Source organism: Capra hircus, chromosome 9 (genome assembly GCF_001704415.2).
Source record: "Capra hircus breed San Clemente chromosome 9, ASM170441v1, whole genome shotgun sequence".
Taxonomy (NCBI): domain Eukaryota; kingdom Metazoa; phylum Chordata; class Mammalia; order Artiodactyla; family Bovidae; genus Capra; species Capra hircus.
The window spans coordinates 69203764-69229738 of record NC_030816.1 but is presented as its reverse complement, the minus strand read 5'-3'; the positions used below and the strand labels follow the sequence as shown (position 1 = coordinate 69229738).

At 35.8% G+C, this 25975-nt stretch overlaps 1 protein-coding gene across 8 annotated transcripts in view; it reads right to left on the bottom strand.

Moving 5' to 3' along the window:
- The window catches only part of UTRN (utrophin), a 556454-nt gene that overhangs the window by 27376 nt on the left and 503103 nt on the right, over positions 1–25975 (bottom strand). For 7 of the 8 annotated variants that reach the window (XM_013966586.2, XM_018053300.1, XM_018053301.1 and 4 more), the window contains 6 exons: positions 24197–24363; positions 23172–23283; positions 8797–8933; positions 2747–2785; positions 2455–2520; positions 653–718 (listed from right to left, as the gene is read on the bottom strand). In XM_013966586.2, coding sequence (XP_013822040.2) covers positions 653–718; positions 2455–2520; positions 2747–2785; positions 8797–8933; positions 23172–23283; positions 24197–24363 — 587 coding nt within the window. The remainder of the gene's footprint in view (positions 1–652; positions 719–2454; positions 2521–2746; positions 2786–8796; positions 8934–23171; positions 23284–24196; positions 24364–25975) is intronic. The other variant, XM_018053305.1, reaches the window with a different exon arrangement.

The following is a 25975-nucleotide window of genomic DNA, read 5'->3' as shown; positions in this document are numbered from 1 at the left end:
GTGGTGGAGGGTGGGGAAAGCTATAAAAGCAAGATGGCACACGACAGTGGAATAATCAGAGATAAAATATCTGCCAAGAAAGGTTTTTAAAAAGCATTCTAAAGTTAATGAGGCTTTTCCTAATTGCTAATAAAATCAAATTACTGGCAGAGGAGTTAACACTTTCCAGTGAAGGGTAAGGAGTAGATGTTCAAGCCTGTGTAGGTCATAACTATTAAATGGCAGAGATTATGGAGAAAATATGAGCACGTAGAAGGAAAAGAATTTTACAGAATGGCACATATTCTATAGAATTAAATCTGTTAAATTAACAAGATGTAACAAGAATTATACCTGTTAAATTAATATCAGATAAATGGAATGAATATCTATACCTATATTTATAAATAAATAAATATGATTTTCCTAGGGCAGATGAGTAGCCAAATATAGGATTTTCTTCAGTAACTTATATGAAACTAAATAAATAAACATATCCAATTTATACTATCATGGCTTGAAACCATAAAATCTATGTAGACATTTTTAGAACCACACTTATCAATTTTGATTTGGATCAAAATTCAGAGCCACAGTCAATGAAGATTACTTCCGACAGCCATAATATAAGAACCAGCTTTCCAAGGCAGCACTAATTTCATGATTTACTTACACACTTCCTGTGGTAGAGCTGCTATCAGTGAGGAAAGACCCATTAGTCCTTTCCATTTGGGCCAGTCTGTAAAATGAAAATAAAGAGGTTAGAGAATGTGGCCACACAGGGTATAGTTGATTGGTACAGCCTCCGTGTTTCTTAAACTGTCCTAATTCCCACAAAATCCAGAAGAGCTCAAATTCCCTAACAAGACTTTGAAATGAAAACGTCTAACGCTGAGTTCTGTTTCTATCATCACCACCATAAGGACTAAAGACTTTTATTTTACATCATGTTATGTAGTTTCCTAGTTGATCTCTCAGATTCTTAAGTCAGTCTGCACTCTCTCACACATCTGATTATGTCCCTCTCCCTCTCATGTTTAAAGATTCTCCATAATGCCTCTTTACCAAAGGACAGAATCTTACTCCTTAGCAAGTAAAAGAGAAAGCCACTCAGTTGTGTCCAGCTCTTTGCAAGCCCATGGACTATACAGTCCATGGAATTCTCCAGGCCAGAAATCCGGAGTGGGTAGCCTTTCTCTTCTCCAGTGGATCCTCCCAACCCAGGGATCGTACCCAGGTCTCCCGCATTGCAGGCAGACTCTTTACCAGCTGAGCCACAAGGAAAGCTCAGAAAAACTAGAGTGGGTAGCCTATCCCTTCTCCAGTGGATCTTCCTGACCCAGGAATTGAACCAGGATCTCCTGCATTACAGGTGGATTCTTTACCAACTGAGCTATCAGGGAAGCCCATCCTTAGCAAGTGGGCCCCGCATAACTGGACTTCAGCTTCTGTCCCTTCACTCTGTCTTGTCCTTTCCCCTGTGTCTACTTGCAATTCTTTAAATAAACTGTATTCTTTCTGAGCTCAGTGCTTTTAAGCATGTTTTTCCACTTTTTCCTGAAATTTCTACTTGGCCTAGACTCAGCTCAAATGTTACTGTTTTATTATGTTGCTTGAACTATAGCCTTTTATTTATTTTTTTTTTCAGGTATTATATTTGTCCTTAAGATTTTTCACACCTTTTTAAAAAAGCTTTTCATTTTATTTTGAAGTATAGCTGATTAACAATATTGTGTTAGTTTCAGGTGGACAGCAAAGGGACTCAGCCATACATATACATGTATCCATCCTCCTCCAAACTCTCCTCCCATCCCAGCTGCTATGTAACATTGAGTCGAGTTCCCTGTGCTATACAGGAGGTCCTTGCTGGTTATCCATTTTAAATACAGTGAGGTGTACATGTTTATCCTAAACTCTCTGACTGTCCCATCCCATCATCCTTCCCCTCAGCAACCATAGGTTGAACTATAACCTTTTAAAGCATAGCCAGTTACTAACACTGTCAATGCCTAGTACATATTTGGTTGTATAAAAGTTTGTACAACTCAATAAGACCAGCTTATGCTTTTATATTGTTTGGGAACTCCAAAATAAACCTCTATGGTAAAGTATGAGCATACATTTAATTACATATTGTAATTCATATGTACACCATCTCTGGGGAACGCTTTCAATACTTTCATTCATTGAAACTGGGTTACATTATCTAAATCCTATTTGTACAGTGTTTGCATTCTCATGAGCTCACTAATCACATCCCATGGAGATTTACTCAGTAGAACATATTGCAAGTGTTTGGCAAACTGCAAATTACAGTATAGAAAGATGAAAGCCCAGATTTCAAATATAATAGAATCACCACTCCTGCAAAACTATGTCTCTTAAACCAAGGCATGTGAATGATATAAGATTAATGCAGAATGAGATACATTCTGGGTGGCAGTGCAGTGGAGGGATCCCAGCAAAGTTTCTTACCGTGTAGCATACTGTTCTATTCTTGAATGGGTATCATCATGAAACAGCTGAGGAGACTGCGAAGGGCTGGAAGAGAGAAAGCAAAGAAAGAGTTTTATCCCCACATATTGACAGATGTTACTACTAGGAATGTTAGCTTAGTTAAATAATGAATTTGACATGCAAACAAACCACTAGGATTGTTACCCAGGAGGCAGAACTATTATTTTAGGATAAGAGTTTAGTAATCACCCCATGCTAGTAAAACTGATCAGAACATCCGTCTTGTGCATACGGAGCTGTGGATACTCACTCATAGTGCTCTGGCCACATACTGATGAGTGTGATAGGACTGCAAGGAGGGCAGAGGGAGACAAAAGTCATAGAAAACACACTTTAGAGCAATTTAAGACAAAAGCGGTCGGTCGGAGGGTAGGGGGTGGGGTACATCTCAATCGTTTTCCATGCCTGCATTTGGTTGCCCTGAGGTCCACCATGAAAGAAGTCAAAACAAACAGAAATGACTGTTTATTCTAGAAAAGATGCTATGTATTCAAGTGCCTGCAGGGGCCTTTCCACAGATATTATAGGATATTTGTTATAACTGCAAACACATTTAAAGAGTCTGATTGGAAAAAGACAGAGAATGCTCTAAAATAGCTCAAATTTATGGGATAATTTTAAAAAGTAATGTTTCATAATGTACTGGACAGAGGTGCAATCATATTTTTGTTTTTCCTGCAGAAGAAACTTGATCAGAAAGGAAAAGTTATACACATCTGTGTCTGACGCAGGATACAGCATGCTTGGGGCTGGTGCATGCGGATGACCCACAGAGATGTTATGGGGAGGGAGGTGGGAGGGGGGTTCATGTTTGGGAACGCATGTAAGAATTAAAGATTTTAAAATTAAAAAATAAAAAACTAAAAAAAAAAAAAAGAAAGAAAGAAAGGAAAAGTTAAATACCAAGGACTACATTATATATTGATGGTAGAGTTGTAATAAAATGAGAATGTTCTGAATCCTTCCTCAATTTTATTTATTATTTTTCAAAAACAAATTTTCCTGGCTGCAGCACATGGCATGTGGGATCTTAGTTCCCTGGCCAGGAATGGAACCTGTGCCACTTGCATTGGACACTCGAAGTCTTAACCACTGAACTGCTAGGGAAGTCCCCTTTGCCCAATTTTAAATTGAATCCAAATAAAGGTGTACACAGAGTATCTCAGCCTCACAGATACACTGAAAAAAGATACAGCCTAGATGTTCTCCTCTACACCTGGCCAAAATTCTCAATTATCCATAAACTGAAAGAAACGTTGCTAGATCATGGTACACTTTCACCAAACAAAATTTTATCCAGAAGTTCTATCCAAGAAACTGATAAAAGGAACACTGTCTACTAGAATCAGAGCTTGAGATTGGAACTTGATTATTCACTATCATTCCTAACCCAGGAGATACACTCCAATCTCACAGCACTCCCTAGAAAACCCCAAGTCTGTAAGAAATATCATTTGAAAACAAATGATCCTAATTAAAAGTTAGTTCAAACCCTAACCCTTTTTTATTGGGGGTGTGGGGGAATACTGATGAATGTGGAAATTTAAAAGCCTAAAGAAAATTAGTTGTCTAATTAAATAAAGTCTCCTGCAAAAGGTAATGCCGGTTAAAACAAAGAAGAAGGAAAATTTATCCTAGATCTACTTGATTCTCCTATTTCTATTATAGATACATACTTAAGAAAAAGTTAATGATCTCATTATCTCCCACTGAGAAGCAAAAGTTGATGTCTGCAAAGTGAAGATTAAAAGATGACGGAAAGTCATCTTATTGGTGTGGAAAACTGAGATTCTTTGGACTTATTTCAAAAAAAGGCATTTATCTGGTCTGTGTTTGTCAGACATTTATACTGTAAATAGAGTTAATTACCTATATATAAAATAGACACAACAATGAAACAAAACAGTATTATTCAATAGTCTTTTCCTATCACTGCTTTTCATTAACTCTGAAATACAGATGTTCAGTGTCAGATAAATGATTTTCTATACACTTTCCCTGGTGGCTCAGATGGTAAAGAATCTCTAAAGAATTTAGAGGTCATTTCTAAAATTCAAGTATACCACAACATTTGCTGTGAGCTTTAAATGTAAGAAAAATACGTGTGTGTGTGTGTGTGTGTGTGTGTGTGTGTGTATAAAATCTTAATTGAACTCACAAAAGCTTTGTGAAACTGCTTGACTGGTTCCCGTAAAGTTAATTCAGTTAGTACAATAGTGATTTATTGAACTAAGATAAGAATGGCAGAGGCAAAAAGCTGAACTGAAGAGTGTCAAAAGAAAGCTTCTTTATGTATTGTGAAAATTTCTGAGAAAAGAAAAAGATTAAAAAAAAAAAAAAACCTTTAGGCTTTATTGACTTCAAAGTACTTTGATTTGTAGAAAATATATTAACTGATAAGCTTTTTCATTTAATTTCAGAAGAAGAAAACTGGGCAATATTCTCCCTGAATTGTTAAAATCCATGATTGAAGGGGGTTAAGAAAAGACCAATCTCTGTGTTAGCCCAGACTTCATAATGCTGCCTCTCAACTGCATTCCAGAGTGGTATCTGAACAGGGTGTTTTGGCTAATCACACACTAATATGCAAGACTCTACTAAATATACTTAATGTTATAAGAAATATAATTCAGACTTTCTCTGAAGAGTTTAGAGACTTCTCAGTGCCTTAAATTCTCAGCAGACTTCTCACACTTCCTGTCTATTTGCCTTTTGTAGTCCATTTGTCGCAGAGCAGGGCTCCCAGCGGCTCTGACAGATAAAGCTTCAGTGCCCCCTCCCCGCTGCTCTTGAAGACTGTAAACATCTTCACCTGCTTTACCAGGCTGATCATGATCTGCTTCCTGCTTTCCTTTTCATTCCCATTTCTTGTCATGATTCTCAGCTTGCCATTCCAGTTTCCAAAACAGGGTTGTCTTTCGGCTGTTGAAAATGTTTGCCTTGCTGGGAAACTCCCTCTCCTCCCTGGGTAGCAAACACTTAGTTTTTGGCCCTATTCATCTTTCAGTTCTGGGATGAACTGTCACTTCTTCCCAGTCCAATGCTCCCACAACCATAATTCCATTTACTATGAGATGGTTCTTGCTACCATAAGAACTTAAAAAACCAAGAAACTCATCTATTCCACCTTAACCAATACATGTGGTAGTGGTGGTTGTTTAGTCGCTAAGTTGTTTCTGACTGCTGTGACCCCATGCCCTGTAGCCCACCAGGCTCCTCTGTCCATGGGATTTCCCAGGCCAAAATACCAGAGTGGGTTGCCATTTCCTTCTCCAGGGGATCTTCCCAACCCAGGGATACAACCCGGGTTTTCTGCATTGCAGGCGAATTCACTACCAATTGAGCCACCAGGGGAGCCCAACCAATACCAGGGAGAGGTGCCTATTTTATTCCTTTCAATTTTCAGGGAAACTAAGCTACCTTTTTAGCCAATAAATCTCACTCAATTCTCAAATTACTTTGTCACCCTTTGAGCTTGTTTCTCAGGTCTATTTTCAACGGTAAGAACTCTTTCATCAAGCTCTACTCATTTATTTTGATTTATTTTTGTGAAAAAAATCTTGCATAGTTATAAAATTAATTGAATAAACCTAAGCATGGGTTTGTTTACCTCCTTTTAATAATAACTAGTTTTCCCATAAATCCCCTCCATGCATGCATGTATAATTACTGGACAGGGGATAAGACATTATATTTTGCAGGGATGAAAAAGAAAGAAGCAAAAGGAAATTCTAATCAGCTTCATAAATAACTTCAACACATTTACCACTTCACTGGTTTTTCTCCAAAGTTCTCCTCCCACAAATAGGAGAATAAATGAAATCAAAATTTTTACTACCTATTCACATAAATTGTTACACCAGAAGATTAAGTGGCCCTGTACTAGAAAGGGCTCAGTAGAAAAATGAACTATACCAACTCCAAGAATACATTCTAGGATTAAAAAAGGAAGAAAATCTGCCCAATGTATCCAGTAGCTCATAAATCTTTTTCAAAAAAGGATCTCATGACATTTGATTTAATCTTACACTCTTTTTCTTTCCCTCATTTTCCTCTCACTGCAAATGCTGGTACATTCATCTTTGATGAAATGAAGCATCTTCAGAGTTACAGCCAAAAATCATGGCACAAAATTATTTGGCACACACTTTTCTGTTCTCTTTTCCTTTAACTGAATCACTCAGAACTATTAACGTCAGTCATTATTTTGACAGTGAAAGGCAAATTATCAAAATTGCTTAAAAGCAATTTAAAAGATCTATCTATCTGCATGACTCATACAAGGGAGGTAGCTATTTGGAACATAAAATGCCAATGGTTTATCCAAAGAGTCAAAAGCACATCACTATTTCAAACCTATCAAATTATCTTGTAAATAAAACCACTGTGTAATAATTCTATGCTTCAGGCCCTTACGCTAAAGGTTGTTTAGATCCGATACCAAGATAGGCAAAATTTTACCTTTATTAGGTATTCAGCATAGTTAAACTATATATTAGACACTAAAGCAAATAAGAATGTATTATCATATACTTTTTGAAAGAAAGGGGAAAAAAATCTATCCGCAAAACAAAGACAGGATCAGGATATACCTTCTTTACAGATTTTAAGCATTGCCGGCAGATTCTTTACCAGCTGAGTCACTAGGGAAGCCCAAGTATACTGGAGTGGGTAGCCTATCCCTTCTCCAGTGGATCCTCCTGATCCAGGAACCGAACTGGGGTCTCCTGCATTGCAGGCAGATTCTTTACCAGCCAAGCTACCAGGGAATCACAAGTATTTCAATAGTATGCCTTAAATTAAAATCATTTCAATAAAATTTCTTCTAAAATGTACTGCAGAAAAAAATGACTGTGAGGCATATATCTTAATTGCATGGAATTTGATATCAAGCAAAGTTATCAAAAAGTTTGAAGTTTTTGGTATGCTTTAAATGAGTATGTGGTATTTTTGGACCTATCTACATATATAGCCACGTTGTATTTCTTTCTTCATGCACATCCATAATATTACCTATGGAGGGATAAAAATACCCACTTTACTTTGTCTATAGTCTTCCTTTTATCTTTTAGTTTAAACAAACTAAAAATAAAAATTGCATATAAATGTAGCAAAGCCCCTGGTCCAAAGAGTTTTATATGGATAAAAAAATTGGACTAAATAGTCTATCCCTCTATTTTGACATCTTTGAGACATGGACTGTCATAATACACTGGACTGCTACTGTCCTCTGATTATCTCTCATATATACACAAATCAGTTAACTATGGTTTGAAAGTGAAATGTCAACACATTTTTATGTGAAGTTCTTTTTACTGAAGTTCTTACTTCAGTTTTCTTTACCATATAATGTAGAAAACTCCACACTTCAGAGCTTCTCTTCTGTAGTTACTTGAGAAGGAATATTTCTGTAACTAGAACTCCACTATTCTTTATGACTAGGCACTCTGGTGATGATTAGCAATAAAACTTAATTTTCCCCAAGATTCAAGCACAAGAAAATTGCCTTGGCAGGCATATTTATGCTGATATTTCAAAAAAAAGTAATTCAAAGATTTAAAATCATATTTATTTTGATCTTGACATATAATTACGTAGTAATTTAAATTTTGTTCTTGCATTTATTCTGGTTCTTTTTAAAATTTCTTTTCATTTCAGGCTATAAACTATTATCCTTCATTTTATAATCCCAAAGTAATTTTGCAATCTGAAACTTTGTTTCATTTATGTTTGTAAACTCAAATGATATACTTTTAAGAAAACTTTGTCTATTACAGGTTCTATTTAAAGCTATCTTATTTCACTGCTATGTTTAAGAAAAAAAGAAATTAGAAACGCAATGTGAGATTTTGATGAAATTTCATACAGACATATATCTGAAGCAAGGAATTAAACATTATTAATAAACATATTAAAATAAGTAAAATGAGTGCAAAACATATAAGAAATAGTGAAAAAAAAAAGGGAAAATTGGAAAATAAAGTAATGAAAGAGCATAAATACAACAATTTGCTTAAAGTATTTTTAAGAGTAAAAGAGATGACCAGTGCAAAGGCAGATACATTATTACATATTTCAAAAGTTCAGGAAAACATGCAAAATTAAACCTGTGCTGTCAAAAACAGTCAAAATTCATGTTGCAAAGACTGAGTCCAAGTTTAGTTTCCCTCTTTGTAGATGAAACATTTTACCAAAACACAACTTCTTTTTGGGTATCAGACTTATCTTTTGTCACTAATATAAAAGTATCAGGTATAAGAGCACATACAGATACAAGTTTAATAGTAAAATTAAACTTACGTCTCTAAGTTGTCACCTTCAAGAACTGTCTGGACAGGTAGGTAGCCAAGCCGAGGGTGTTTGGCAAAGTATTTCTTCGATCTGAACTTATTCTTCAGCACCTTTGTGAAGTCCCGTACATCTTCCCCAGATGTTGTCTATGAGGTTGAAAAAAATTACACTTATCTCATTAAAATGGAAGGAGACAACTATCTACAATCAAATTAGAGCAGATGTAAATTGATGCAATTAAATGACAACACTTTCAGTAGTTTTATGTATTTTTGGAATAGCACACAAGGTCATGAGAACACATGGCAATCAAGACTCATCGTTAAATATTTCCAGCAATCAGCTTATAATTTTTAATTTTCTGTTGAGAATAAGCAATAAGTAAATCATTTCCCCAATACATTAAAATCAATTTTGGCAATGTTATTCATTAATTCCTGTCACTAGAAAAGCTGCAATTTGCTATTAAACACTCGGTGAGGATGTATTCTGGATATTATATGATTTTAGCTAAGTAATGAGGCACACACATCCTCATAATTCACCCATATATATATATGCATATATATACATATATCCTGTACCGACTTCACAGAAGCCAGCACAAACTGTAGTCTAGAAAAAGAGAAAATAGTACACAAGAGAGAAAGACCAGGGCCACGCTGGTTCTCTGTTCTGCAAGGAATACTATCAGATTCTTTGTTCTTTCCCATCCATATAAACATATAATTATTTGACAGGGGACTTTCCAGGTGGTACAGCAGTAAAGAATCTGCCTGCAATGCAGGAGATGTGGGTTCAATCCCTGGGTCACAAAGAGCCGCTGGAGTAGGAAACACAACCCACTCCAGTATTCTTGCCTGGAAAATTTCACGGATACAGGAGCCTGGCAGGCTACAGTCCATGGGGTCTCAAAGTGTCGGATATGACTAAGTGACTGGAGCACACACACACAGACACACACACAGAGCATGCATTTGACATGGACTTAATTACTAATGGTGATATAAAATGTGACTTTTAAAAAAAGCATTTCAATATGATTGGTTAACATAACCATTTAGGGTGACTGACCTACCTGCCACCTGCTCCCCCAGCCTTTGCACCCTCCTCAGTCTGTCTTTTCCCTCCTGACAAGCATGCCCTGGATTCACACAAACTTGTTTTGCAAACAGAAGCTTAACAAAATATTTTTTGGAACAACTGAATTGAGTCAATCCTTACATGGTTTTGTTACTTTCTATTTGCTCTCATGCCACCTAAATATGTTTTCTTCTAGTAAACAGTTAAGGGAATTTTTGATTCTCTATGGAGAAGGTAGTGGCAACCCACTCCTATATTCTTGCCTGGAGAATCCCATGGACAGAGGAGCCTGATGGGCTACAGTCCATGGGGTCGCAAGGATTGGACATGACTTAGCGACTAAACAACTGCTACTGCTACTACTTGATTCTCTAACCTTGCAGAACAGAAATAACATAAATCAGCCCAAGCTATATATACATCAGTTTTCTTTTTATTTAAAAGAATATGTATAGCAAGCAAAGCCCACGTTATCACCGGACCTTGCTATCAGACCCACAATGTCAAATCTTTTTCTGAATAACAAAGAAAAAACTATATAATACCTCCATTATATAGATACAGACCCTCTCAAATATAAAGTGTAGAAAATAAGCTACTAATTGGGGGGAAAAGAAAGAGAATTCAAGGCACTCTATACAGGGAAAAGTGTTGCTATGAGATGCTGGTTTGGGGGTATTTATCTCTGACCAGGCAGAACAGGGGAGAGGAGCAGATCACAGCTGGGAATAAAGAAGGCAATATTTAGAGACACAAAGCCTGGTCCTGAGAATAAAGCCAAAAAGATATATCACTGCTATAAAGGACATTTGGACTTTCAGCAATAGGTATCACAGCTTCAGATCATTAAATTTATAGATATGTTTATCCTGAATGTTTTGGTAAAAAGAAAGAAAAAAAAAAGAAGAAGAAGAAGAAGCTTTCCATGATAGAAATACAAAAAGAAGGCCCCATGCAAGAATAAGCATTTATGACCCAATTTATTTCTGTGTCTGCTCTTAACAAATTGTTAATATACAAGGAGACAGGAAAGTAATGGCCTCCAGCTTTTACTTGGTCTATTTTCATCTGGCAATAAAAGAGTTTATATTGTTCGGATCAGTGATTTTCAAGCCATATCCAGGTCTCTAACTCAGGCAACCCTGAGTGGGCGGGTGGGAGAAAGGCCAGGTGGGCAGGCACCAGGCCACTTTCCCAGTCTGCCTCCTCCAGGACAGCCCTACAATACAGGGCCCTTAGGTATATTCATGGTGGTGTGCAACCATCATCACTATCTAATTCTAGAATAGCATCGTCACCTCAAAAAGAAAGAAAGCGTGTACCCATTAGCAATCATTTCCGCCCCCACTACCACCCCCATCTCCTCCCCTCAGCCCCTGGCAACCGCTAATCTACTTTCTGTTTCTATGGACGTGTCTATTCTGGACATTTCTTATAAATGGAATCATATAATATATGGTTTTCTGTGACTGGCTTCTTTCACTAAGCATAATGTTCTTCTAACTTATCTCTATTTGGGTTTCAGTGTGAACTCTTGATGGGGAAAAAATGACATCTCATTTAAAAGTACAAGTCCCATTCCACATCACACACTCTTTATGTAAAGACATTCACCATATTGAAGAAGAAAGCAAAACCAGACAACCAATGAAAACCCTTCTCTCTCACACAAAAAAGCATACAAAAAACAACTACCTGCCTCCCAAAAAGTTATAGAAGGGGTTTCTGATAATGCTCGAGTTTTATTTTTAGAAAAAATGAGTGCATTCTCATATAAGGAATGCTAATGAGGAGAAAGTGCCCTCGTAATCTAAGGGCACTAAATTTGCTATCACCATAAACTTTACACAATATTAAAAGAAAAAGTGAAAAGTAATTCATCCCACAGGAATGTGATTCCTTAGTTTAGATAGAACCAAGAAAATGAATTATGCCTATTTTCTCACCAAAAAAGGTTAAAATATATTTGTACATATGTGATCTAATTTGCTATCTAATGATAGTACCTAAAATTTCTCTGTTTGAAGGTGCTTGAGTAACAGTTGGTAAAAAGGTCAAACAGAGGACCACCCACCTAACATAATCAATATCATCAAACTTAACTCCATATCCATGCTAGTGTGGAGAGTTCTTTTTTAAGCAAACAGCTATTGATAATATGATGTAAAGATGAAATTGAAAGGATCATTCATTACTACACAAATTATCCAGCATTTTAACTTATCCATGCATCTCCTGAAAGACTAGGTTTTCATTTATTGCTCTAATCAAAGAAATAAAAAGAACAAAAGATTTTGTAGATATCAGTAGATGTAATGAGGGTGATGTATTAGCACAGAAGTCTCACCTTACAAACAGCTTTCCTCGAATTTCTTTTTACTATCAAGTGTGATGAGACCATCACCACTTTTTTGACCCAAAAGGAAAGTGACACTAAAGCTTAGAGGGATTCAGATCAAGAAGGTCAGGAAAACTCGCAAACCTACGTCTGTTCACCAGACTGGCACTGTGTCATCTCTCTAGGAAAAACTAAACAGTTTTAAGTTTTGTAAGAAAAAGAAGTCACAGCCATTGATTAAACTATTATAATATTCTGAATTTCCTCTTTATTTTAAATAAAGTCCTACCAAGATACCCTGTGGCTGATTTTTACAAGATTTATATTGAAATGTCACTTTCTAATTTTAAATTGCATATCTAAGAAATGTTCAGTGTAAGTACAATTAGAAAAAATACACATGAAGGAGAAAAAAGAAACATTAAAATTACCAGTTCTTCTGTCACCCAGAGATAATCAGTCTTAAAATGTTTGGTACTGGATCAATTTATTTTTAATCCTTTTTATGGCAAAATAAAACATACATATATAAAACTATATATAACAGACATATGGTTTAATAAAATAAATTATATGTTAAACACCATCAAGTCAGGAAATTTAACTTCGTTGGACATTCCAGAAGACTTGTTCCAGTTACAACCCCTCCCAACCTCCATAAAGCCATCATCTTCATTTTTGTAACAATAATTTCCTTGCATTTTAAAAGTAGTTTTATCACTCCAATGTCTGTCCTAAAAAATATGATATATTTAAAGTCACTTTTAATCTACCAGATTTCTTCTTCATACTGTCCATTTTCTTACAACTTATCTGTTGGAAACCCAGGCAATTCGACCAGTAGCGTTTTCTACTGTCTAGATTTTGCTGGTTGTACATTTTTGGTGCAGTTTAGCATGCTCCTTCCAATTGGCAGCTGGATCCAGAGAATACATGAGACTCAGGTTTGAATTTCTGGCAAGATTATTGGTGGCGTTTCATAGGATTACAGAAGACACATGATGTCTGGTCATCTCTATTATGTACTCCTAGCTCACACAGAGTCGCACACGACTGAAGCAACTTAGCAGCAGCAGCAGCAGCAGCAGCGCCTTTCATGTTAAATGCCTATATCCATCCAATGAGGACTTTTAAATGGTGATAGTCTATCATTCATTCCTAGTTTAAAAAATTAAAGACATCCTCCCCCATCTGTTTAGTTACTCAGTAGTACAGTTCAAGAAAGGCAAGATTACATGTTTGATTTTTCTCTTTTATTGACCACTTTGCTCTGTAATGGATTGGTTTCGTATCATCTTCCAAAGATGACCAATTTTTAAACTGTTTCAAAATATCATTATAAATTCATAGATTAATATATTTATGAGTTTTCATCTACTGACCCTTGCACAACATGGGTTTGAAACATGTTGAATCCACTCATATACTATTTTTTTCACTGAATATGCACAATAGCATTGCACAAACTATGAATAAGGAGGACCCACTGTAATGGATTTTCCACTGTTCGGAAGGTTGGTACTCCCAACTAATGAGCTGGTCAAGGGTTAACTATATTATCATTACTGAAGCTCAAACTGTCCCAATTTTGGCCTGTAGGGGGCCTCTTCCTGGTTGTCCTGTTTAAGTTCTAATAAGCTGTGTATATGTTAGTTGTTCAACTGAGTCCAATTCTTTATGACCCTATGGACTGTAGCCCATCAGGCTCCTCAGTCCATGGAATTCTCCAGGCAAGAATACTGGAGTGGGTAACCATTCTCTTCTCCAGGGGATCTTCCTGACCCAGGGATCAAACCCAGGTCTCATGCTTTGCAGGCAGACTCTTTACCGTCTGTAACAATGTATTTAATCCATCAGTTCCCAGGATGTTATTTCTCTAGTTACTTTAGTTATCTGAAGTCTGGTCTCTCAAATAATTCTGCAAGAAGTGTTCATAGGACCAATATTACCTGAGTTCTTACATGCTGATGACAGATTTCCTGTGTTCTTTGCTAGTTACTAGAAAGTTGATTTTTCTAGATACAAAATTCTTGGCTCATATATTTTTCCCTTGAGTTTCTTAAGTATGTTCCTCCATTTTCATTTGTATAAAGCATTGATATTGAAAAGTCTGATGGTTATTTAATTTTCTTTCTTTTCTAATTCAGTTTTTCTTTTTGTTTAAATGACCAAAAGACTCGGTTTTACTTCAAAGACCAGTAATTTTACCAGGATATTCCATAGTGTAGAGAGCTCAGGCATTAATATACTCTTTCCGTATAGAGATTCACTTTTTTTTTTTGGAGAGTGGAAAGATTTTTCCCTAAAAAATAATTTTGGAAGTAGAATTGATTAGTTCTCCTTATTTTCTGGCATTTTTATTAATAGTGCTTGTTCTACTTTGGGTTTTTTCTTCATGGACTCATACTGTCCATATTTTCCATTTTTTCTTTTCTTTTATGACTATCTTCAATATTTGTCATTTTTCTTGATCCTTTATGTTGCTTTACTTCTCTTTGAGTTTTTTTTTTTTGCTATACAGTATATTCTCATTAGTTATGTTTTATATACAGTATCAGCAGTGTATATGTGTCAATCCCAATCTCCCAATTCAACCCCCTCCACTACCCTCCCCACCCTCTCCCCCACCCCCGTTGTTTTCCTTACATCTGTTCTCTACCTCTGTGTCTCCATTAACTTTTCTTTGAGCTTTAAAGTTCGCCTCTTATTCACCTTCTATTTTTTTTTTATGGCATTTATGTGCTCTGTTTATTAAGACTAAAATTAATTAGCTTTAACTTTCAAAATTATTCTTTTATTTCTAAATTTTTCCTGAGTTCTACCACCCCAAATACGACAAAGGGGCATACCAATCAGTTGTTAAAGTTACTTGAAAACAGCCAGTACTAGAAGAACACTCTGGCCCTCCTCTTTGTCCCCCTGAAAGCAGGAAATCATCTCCCATGTAAAAAGTAGTCTCCCTGCACCAGGAGGGACAGAGACATCCTTATCATGGAAAGAGGGACTTCAAGGCTGAGAAAGCTGTGTAAACCATCTGCTTAGATGCTTCACTAATTGGTACCCAAGCCTAAATTTCTCTGCATTATCAGTTCTTCACAACGTTATTTTGCTGGTGTTTGCTTGTTTTAAAGGTACAGAAGCTGCCTGCTTTGGTCACTTCTTTGAGCCTCTCATATGCACAAAATTAACATTAGATTTTCTCCTGTTAATCTGTCTCAGGTCAATTTAATTATTAGACCAGCCAGAAGAATCTAGAAAAGGAAGAGGTACATTTTTTTTCCTCTCCAACAATATCTTGCAAGTTTTGTGACTGGTATGGCTTGTTACCACCTAGATTTATTTTGGGGATATCTCACTACCTAGTTTTGTTGTAAATATTATCCAGAGGTTTGGTATTGCTGTGTATCTGCTGTGTCTCTTTTTATGTAACTACTTTACTAACGGGAAGAAAATGGCAAAGGCAAATAGACTGAACAACTCTGAAGCCACTGCTACCACCATCTCCCCCCAATCCTTCTGGATTGATTTGTAACAATTATGTAAGAACTCAAATATTCAAACAAGGACTGTCATTCAAACTGTCATTTTTGGAAATCTAACGAAGGTGAGTCACTGTGACAAACATTTTAAAATTGAACCTACATAGACAAGTGGGTACTTATGTTTTCTTTCACTACTATGCTGCTATTAAGTAGCAGTGAGATAATAATGAAAACTTATTTGGATAATAACAAGTAATTAGTTCTTGACTTGGTCCCTACCAACTAGTACAAATCAATTATTTAAAATGTGTTGCTGAATTATAAAAGGTAGCCTGCAGTAACTCTCAACCCAAACCCTCAAAACTCCTGTGTAAGCTGGCAGCATGAGATGATTTTTAACTCTTGAATTCTATTTCAGAAAATAAAACTATATTCATTTTAAATCTTCTAAAAATTTCTTTGGTCAATTCATAACTCGGGATAGCAGTATTATCTAATTCTTTACCAAATACTCCCAACATCATATTTTTAACTTAACTACATATATGCATAAGTTATAGGCAGAGGAAGACAGGCTAGAATAAGGAGGAAAATCAAGGTTACATAAGAAACAATATGATCTTTGGCACCTGAATAGAATAATTAAATAATACTATTTAGGTCATGCACAAGTACAAAAACCACTGTTGAACAAGATTCTCATTAGCAACATTTACTTCTTAAATATATAGTCAATAGTCTCAAATGACAGATGCAAAGTGTAAAAAGTACACTGTATTATCATAGGGCTAATCTTAAAGACATTCCAATAGTTTTTTTTAAAAATGAAAAACAACCTCTCAGTTTTGCTTTAAGTTTCAATGATTTCAACACGTTGAAATTCAGATACACTGAATTTTATAGGTAGGATAAAATTAGTAAGACAAGCTTCAGAGCATTCTCAGTTCTAATGGAAAAATATGAAACTAAAATATTAGCATTAAAAAAATCATCAAGGAGTCAAGAATAAGTAGGGTAAATGAGTCATCCAAACAACAAATTTTGTTCAAACGTCACCTTAAAAGTGAACAACGCGATCTAAATGCACTCAGCTTACTGGGATAACAATGTAGAGTGGGCAAGAACTAAAAAACCACTTAGGATGCTGAGGCCAGAGAAAGCAATGATGCTGCGTTTTTAGCATATTGGCAACATCCCAAGTCTCATCTGAAGAAGTAAGACTGCCAGAAACAAACTACACTAACTCAGTGGAGAGCTTTCCAAAGAATGAATCTGCATGTTCTATATTTGATGTTTATAGTCCTACGAATACATTGATGTTGGCAGGAGTAGGGAGGGGTCTACAAAACAACTATTTCTAGTTTTTTTCCTTTGTTCTTTTTGTTTCTTGCCAGTGACATATTGTTTGTAAAGAAAAGAGTGATTTCACTTTTAGCTTTAAAAATAAAACTGTTTCTGTTTTTTTCAGTAGGAAACTGATTTTTCTATACCTCTAAAAACACTGAAAATATGAAATTTAATTTTCCCCATATGTTAACCAATAGTGAGAAGAACATTCTTGAACCTGTTTCTTTAAAAGTAACATATACTTTCTAAAAAAATGCAGTACATTTTTTTATGTTCGAAATGTTGCTAACTTTTAATAGACTGTTACCTATCTTCCTCTTTTCTCATCAGGAACTCAACATGACTATCAGAACAAACTAGTCCTGTCCAAACCCAGCATGTAAATGAGAATTTTGCCTTGATTCCACTCCCAACAATTTGAATGCTGGAAGTAGCTGATGTTTCTGACTTTGCTAGAAATAAAGTTTTACAAATATCTCATCCCTTCTCCCTGAGCTAACATGACTCTCAAAACATCTTCCTATCTGGGCTGCTGCTTCAGTTCCTGATGTCTGTATTTACCAATGAGTAAGCACTCTATTCACTTTCCCCACTTTCCCAATGTGGATCAGGCCACCATCCACAGATGCACACAGCCTCTATTAATCTTTTATTTATTTTTTCCCTTTTAGCTGTTAGTGTGGATTCTGTGTTTTACTTATGAACACATTCCCTTACATCTTGTTCATAACTGCAATTTCAACCTTTCTCTTTCAGTGAATACTGACGCTCCCATGACAATACCATCTCCCCTACAATCCTTTCCATCCCGGACTATACAATCAAAGAACAAGAATAAAGCAGGTCTGTGCCATTTCTTCCTTAGCCTCAGCCTAAAAAGTAAAGTCACTCAGTCATGTCTGACTCTTAGCGACCCCATGGACTGCAGCCTACCAGGCTCCTTCATCCATGGGATTTTCCAGGCGAGAGTACTGGAGTGGGTTGCCACTGTCTTCTCCTAAACTGTATATATAGTTCTCAAATGTAGATAAATCACTAAACCCATGTCACCGACTTTAAACAAATCACTTACTTTCTCTAAGACTTAGTCTTTTTTAAAAATGAGGATGAATTAGGTATTTTCTTAGACTCTTTCCAGCTTTAATACTCTATAAATACTATATATAATATCAGGTATGGGCACATTCAATTTTTGTGTACCAGAATTAACCATGCATATTAGGAAAAGTATGAATCATCCTTGTTCCAAGGAGTGAAAAAGATAGTTGAAAGGGCAAAAACACCAGGAGAGAAAGCAATGCAAGATAACACAGAATCAAATACCAAATGGTAAAGCAGGGGCTAGTGGTCAAAACCACAGAATGACCTGTTTCGTTGAGCAAAGGCAAAAAAATTTGGGAAGATTTCTCACACAAAATAAGAGTCATGCTGTTTTCATGAAAAAGTGGGATTTTCAAATGAATGGAGAGATAATGGTAACAAGCATTAAATATAGTTTATGTCATACTGTCTGTTTTAGATGAACTCTTTTTTGGGCCTCATGAAAGAACTTTAAATGTACAAATCTGGATTATAGAATGGTGGAGAGGAAATAAGCATTTTAAAAAGTCATTTTCTAGCAAAAGAAAAATTCTATTTCATTTCTGTAGATAAATGCTTTACTATCAATTTCATAAAATATCTTCATAAATTAGGATAGTTAATTCATACACTATTAGTCATTCTACATCTAAAGACCATAGATAGATAATACAGTATTTTTTCAAGATACATTTGAAAAAAATATTTTTTGAGCTTTGAGGGTTTAAAATAAGGCTTATAAGCTTTGGAAAGCTTTTACCAACAGAAACATTCAGATTCAGCTGAAAAAGAAACTTGAATGGGAAAGAAATCAAGTCAGTAATATGACTAGGACATTTTCCTAACCATAAGCAGAGATGCACTATAAGAAATGCCAACATCAGGATTTATACAGAAAGGTCTAATCCATTTAACATTTAAGTGGTGCTTACTATGACTGTATTGAAAAATTCACATTTGAGTTCATTTTATAAGGCAGAGATCAGATGGTTGACGGAACACTGGATAAAAGAAAAATATACCAAAAATGAATAAAGCTTACTGAAAGAAAAAGAAATTTTAGAAAGCAGTTAAATCAAATAATTCATTACTATTTGAATATAATAGTATGTCTTTTAAAGACTCAATTTATATATATATATATATATATATATATATATATTTAGTCATTTTATCAAAAGTTGTGGGGTCAAATGCAGAAAATAACCTGCCCTAAGAGGTGAATGATGAGTAGGGTGCTGATTAATATTGCTATGCAAACTTCAGAAAGGGGCAAAAAACCCTCCCAGAACACATCTTCAAAAAGGAAGCCATCCTATACAATGCAGGGCAAGCTGTACTCTTAGGCATAATAACAGTGATTTTGCAAAGACTAGGTAATAAGAAGAGCTTTGGGTAACTTAGATTTTATCCTAAAATGATAGCCAGAGAGTAAAATTCATCAGTGTATCCGTGGTTCTCAAGCTCACCCCACTGACCACAGATTGATGCTGAAGAGCCATAGATTTCAAATTGTAGGTGTTTCTCAAAATCATTATGAATTATTATTATGAATCATTATGAAGGCCAAGAAAAATAGTAATTTTAAACACCTTTACTGAATTCATTGTTGTTGTTTAGTCTCTAAGTCATGTCTGACTCTTTTGTGACTCCATGGACTGTAGCCCACCAGGATCCTCTGTCAATGGGATTCTCCAGGCAAGAATACCAGAGGGGGTTGCCATTTCCTTCTCCAGGGGATCATTCCAACCCAGAGATGGAACCTGGGTCTCCTGCATTGGCAGGCAGATTGTTTACTGCCGAGCCACTGGGGAAGCCTTACTGACTTTGTTGTTGTTCAGTCACAGTGGTGTCCGACTCTTTGCAACCCCATGGACTATAGCAACCCAGGCTTCCCTGTCCTTCACCATCACCTGGAACTTGATCAAATTCATGTCCATTGAGTTGATGCCATCCAACCATATCATCCTCTCTCACCCCCTTCTCCTCCTGCCTTCAATCTTTCCCAGCATCAGGGTCTTTTATAATGAGTCAGCTCTTTGCATCAGGTGGCCAAGTACTGGAGCTTCAGCTTCAGCATCGGTGCTTCCAATGAATACTCAGGACTGATTTCCTTTAGGATTGATTGGTTTGATTTTCTTGCCATTGAAGGGACTCTCAAGAGTCTTCTCCAACACTACAGTTCAAAAGCATCAATTCTTCCATGCTCAGCCTTCCTTATGGTCCAACTCTCACATCTATATGTGACTAAAGGAAAAACTACATCTTTGACTATACAGATCTTTGTTAGCAAAGTAACGTCTCTGCTTTTCAAAATGCTGTCTACCGACTTTATACATCTTAAAATGTGTAGTCACTTTTATACATCTTTAATGTATATTTACTTTATGATTTTTCCCATGTTGACATTAGTTCTTTATAATCAGTTTCCAAAATTTCTAGCTGTAATTATGCAAATTTCACTCTATGTGCTGTGCTGTGCTTAGTTGCTTTAGCCATGTCCAACTCTTTGTGATCCTATGGACTGTAGCCCTCCAGACTACTCTGTTCACGGAATTCGCCAGGCAAGAATCCTGGAGTGGGTTGTTATGCCCTCCTCCAGGGGATCTTCCCAACCTAGGGGTCGAACCCAGGTCTCCCACATTGCAGGCGGATTCTTTACCATCTTAGCCACAAAGGAAACCCAAGAATACTAGGTTGGGTAGCCTATCCCTTCTTCAGCAGATCTTCCCAACCCAGGAATTGAACTGGGGTCTCCTGCACTGCAGGTGGATTCTTTACCAGCTGAGCCACCAGGTAAGTCCTTCAATATATATTTCACCCCAATCCAGACACCTTGTAGTGACCAGCAGGGGTCTGCACAGGCTGATAACTGCATTTCTCTTTAACCTCATCTCTTACCTTTCTCATTCTCTCTTTTGTGAAGGGAGAAATTCACTCTTTGTGAAACTCACAGAGTTTTTTTCTGTTCCTAGTCTTTTTGTTCTCACCTCCTTCCCAACCCCAGGGCCAGGTCTGCGGTGGTGTGACCTGTGCAGCTACAAAGGGGTTCATACTCAGTCAGAGTCTCCCTGAGCTTGGCTTAATGCTCTACTGTTACCATCTTGAAAGTCTTAGCAAATTTTCAGCAAGGGGCCCCACATGTTTACTTTGCTCTGGGCACTTCAAATAGCCAGTGCTACCTACCACACTCCCCTCGGGCAATAATATACTCCATTTTCTGTTATGCTCCAGTCATGCCAACCTCTTTCCAAAATACCCTTTGATACCAGCTATTTACACATCCAATTCTTTCTCATCCTTCACGCTCAACTAAAACGCTAATTTCTCCAAAAGACCGTCTGTGATTTCTTTATCTAAAGTGCCTCCTCTAATCTTCTACCTCATTATCCATTTATTTCTTTCGAGGCACTTACTGCAATCTGTAATGATCTCATTTATTTGTTTCCTTGTTCTCTGTCACGTATCTCCTCCTCCTGAACGGAAAGGAGTAGGAGAGTCAGTGATCTTGTCTATCCTGGGAGTACACTGATGAATTACCAGAGCTAAAAATAGCATCTGACACATGGCAAGTCCTCAATATTTATTTGTTGAGTGAATGAGCATGCTAATCATAATAATAAATGGTGCTTCATAGATTTTCTTGGCATTTTTTTCCTAAAGTTATTATGCACCGCGTTCCATCTATTATAATTCAGCAACATTCTAGAGGTTTTTTTCTCCACATATATGGTACCTATTTATCTGACATAAGATACCTAAGAATGTGAGTGAGATTTATGTGTGTATATTTTATAAGTATTGCTGCCTTTCTGTCAATTTATGACCCTAAAAGTAACTCAATTCCCTAAGCCAAAGAAAATGTACAACTCTATGAATAAATTTTGGTTCACTATTTGGAAAGAAGCTGAGAAATAGTTATTGACTGGAAAAGAAGATTACGTCCGAAAAAAAATATCTTAGATCAAAGGAACAACAGGAATCAGTATCCAATACCAGTGAAGCATTAACAAAGTGTTATAACAATGTAAAGTGGTGAAAGGATTAGATGCTCAGTTGTGTCTGACTCTTAGTGACTCCATGGACCCACCAGGCTCCTCTACCATGGGATTCTCCAGGCAAGAATACCGGAGTGGGCTGCCATGCCTTTCTCCAGGAGATCTTCTCAACCTAGGAATTGAACGTGGGCCTCCCATGCTGCAGGCAGATTCTTTACTATCTGAGCCACCAGGGGAGCCCAATGTAAAGTTGTATAAACTTCTGGAAAATAACTAGACATGAAGTATTTTGGCCACTGACTCAGACCATCTACTTCTAAGTGCTTTATTCTATAGAAATACAATTTATGTAATATATGGAAAGTTATTTTCACAATGATATTTATGAGTGTTGCTTATAATATCAGAAAATTGAAAACAAACTAAAGGTTGAAACCTAACGGAATGGTAAAATAAATTATAATAATTCACTCCCATATTCTGTAACTAGGAAAATTATACTGCATGATAATATGTGGAAATACTTATTATATAAGATGTTTAGTGAAAAAAGCAGTATCAAAATTACAGAAATATGAAAATAAATAAAGTCTTAAAATCAGAGATATAGAAGGATATTGCAAGGTAGTTTATTCAGCAGCTAGATTTAGGACTTTTTTACTTTCTCCAGTTTTCTACATTTTGTTAATGTAAATACAATGTTTCATCATGTAAACTATTTTAAATATGTCTAAAAAAACAACTTCTCATCACAGTATCGTTTTCAATGTAGGTCAGTGTAAGCTCTTAAAAGAGTTTGCTACTAAGAATGTTAAGCTCAAAATCAAAAACATAGATGTAAATAAAATTTAATAAGTTAATTTTTCTGAAAAAAAGTATAATTATTCTGTGCTAAAAATTTCAACACAGATGTATTTGCCTAAAACAACAAAAAAATATGGTTAAGCAATTTTGAAAAGGACTTTTTTTCAGACAATATTAAAACTGAATAATTTTAGATACTAATTAATGAAAAAGCAGTACTTAAAAAAAAGCAAACAATGGTTTAGTACTCACAGGTATACAATATTCCACCATTGGGTAATGCAATTTGTGACCTTTCGCTGTTCGACCCGAAAAAAAGCAACTCTGGCAAACATCATAGTTAAAATGCTTCAGGCTTCTATACCTAGAGAGAAGAAAAGAAAATTCTTTGATTTGTAAACTTATTATATAGTCTAAAACACGTGTGGTAAGGAATTTTACTCATCTGAATCACAATGAAAATAAAAGTTATATTGGCCAGAAATATAGAATTTGCTGTTGTCGTTTTTTAGCTCCAAATTAGGACAGAAAGAATCTTAAATTTCACAAAAGAAATTAAGGAAACCATCTCCTAAGTGAGGGGAGAAGGCAAATTTTTGTAGTTGAAATCTCTAGATCATATTTTCATCTGTTTCAATATAAAGAGATGACAAACATCCATGTCAAAAGATTTTCTATAATGTTTGGATGTGAATGCAAAATGACAAAGAAAAGAGTTATGTTTATTAGCTTGACACATCAAAATGTAATATATCACCTTTACCATCAATAAAAAATGAATCTCAAAATTCCCTGACAAAGACTCCTGGTGTGAAAGTTGGCTTCATCTCCATCATGTCAAACTTGGCAGAAGTAACATGAAGTAATCTGATTACTTCTCAGTTAGTATTTAAATGCTACTTCTTGCTTACCAAGGTTGATCTTAAAGGTCTTAGAACATCACCAAATTCCATCAGGGTCATATATACATAAAGACTCATGCAAAATATTATGCATGAACACTTCTCTGACCTATGTAAATAGGAATTCAGAAAGATCTCTGGTTCTGGAGTCAAATAGTATAAATAAGAACTATATAAAAAAAAAAAGCTTTGTGTCCTGGCTATTTGAGGGAATGCTATTTTCAGATAGATGGTACATATCAAGCATACCATTTCTTTAGGAAGCAAACCCCCACAAATGGGAACCAGTGGGAAGGAATAATGGACAAACACTGAAACTACACAAATGGAACAGAAAAAGAGCCTCCTAACACGACTGATAATGGATCACCCTACCTGAATCCAACAATTGGACATTCTTTACAGATGTTGCATTTAGCCTGATGTTTTGCAGTCTCAGCTGCTGCCACACGATGTAGAACCGGCAGCCAAACCATGGACTGTGGCTCCAGACGCATCCAATCTATAAACTCTTTCACACTTATCTCTGGCTTGTTGTTATTCTGGGCAAGAAACAAGTATGTTAAAAGTGAAGAAAATGTCTCCATTTAAATTGCAGCAACTGTTGCTGCTTCAAACTCTTCTGAAAATCTGTATAGAAGTAAAAGGAGAATTATAGAACCCTTTCCAAGTCACTTAAATCACAAAATATTTAACGTTCATCAAGGAAAAAAATTTTAGAATTGGAAAAGAGAAAAAGAAGAAATTGTCATATACAAAGAGGAAAAAAACCCCTCAATATCTTAATAGACCCAGATTTAAAAAAAAACAACTCAAAACTCATACAATTCTAGCTGCTCTTCACACAGATACTTTAAAACTATAAAACTCATTCATCTAAGACTGCAAACACTGAGAAAGTAAAGAGTCACTGATAAGTTCCCAAACTTGAAAGCCATTGTAAATTCTAAATAAAAGCTGTTATTTCTACAGTTTGCCAGTTTTTCTTATAATTCTGATTGTTTTTATGTGATAGAAACAAAATGTTACAGATTAAGTTGAAGACCTAATTTTTACTTGCCACTCTCCCCACAGCATTCACTTTCCTTTTTCTGTAGAAGAAACTGCTATCATACATTTGTATAAATTTTTTCGGTCATTTTTATAAATTTTACTTCATATAAATGAATCCATGACCCAAAAAACTGTTATCCCTCTGTTATTTTTCAGTCCTGGTATAACATCACACCAGGAGCACATTACCGTGAATATATTTTGCAGGATTTCCAAATGTATTGTGATAAATTGTTTGAAATGTCTTGGTGTCTTTTTAAATCCTAAGACTAAGTAATTTTCACATGTGCAAAGTTTAATTTGTACTAACATCTATCTCCTGCTGTTGTCAAGGTCATTCTATGAACCAGCACATATGAGAATCATATTTAGAATTTTCATTTGGTATTTTTTGTTATCTTTAAAACAACAAACAGGGCCATTATAAAATGTAATAACCCATAACATCAATTCTTCTTAAAGAGATGGTGTAGGCATTTTTCCCTCAGCAGTGGCAAATCATTGGATATGCCATGGAAAAATATTTACAGGCTTATAGTTTATGCATATGCATAACATCAGTAGTAAAATTCCTAAAATGCTTTTCTATACAGTAAGCATCAAAAAGAAACAAACATGCTTTTCCTGTTTAATAACAGTAACTTAGATCAGTATAAAATTTTATATAAAGGAGAATATATATCATTCTCCTTTTGTACATATGTCTCAAAGGAAACAATGCAATTTCAACAACATCTTAATATTTTTAAAAAATCTTGCCTATAGGAGCTCAGGGCAATTTTATTCATTTATTTAATAAACAACTATTAAGTAGCTATGATGTTCATGATACTGTAGATAATGATACAACAGTGAAAAGACAGAAACAGCTCTTGTTCATGGAGGTTTGTTGTTCATCTGCTAAGTTGTGTCTGACACTTTGAGATCCCATGGACTGTAGCCCACCAGGCTTATCTGTTCATGGATTTTTCTAGGCTAGAATCCTGAAATGAGTTGCGATTTCCTTCTCCAGGGGATCTTCGCTGATCCAGGGATCCAACCTGTGTCTCTGGCACTGGCAAGTAGATTCTCTATCACTGAACCACCAGGGAAGCCCTCATG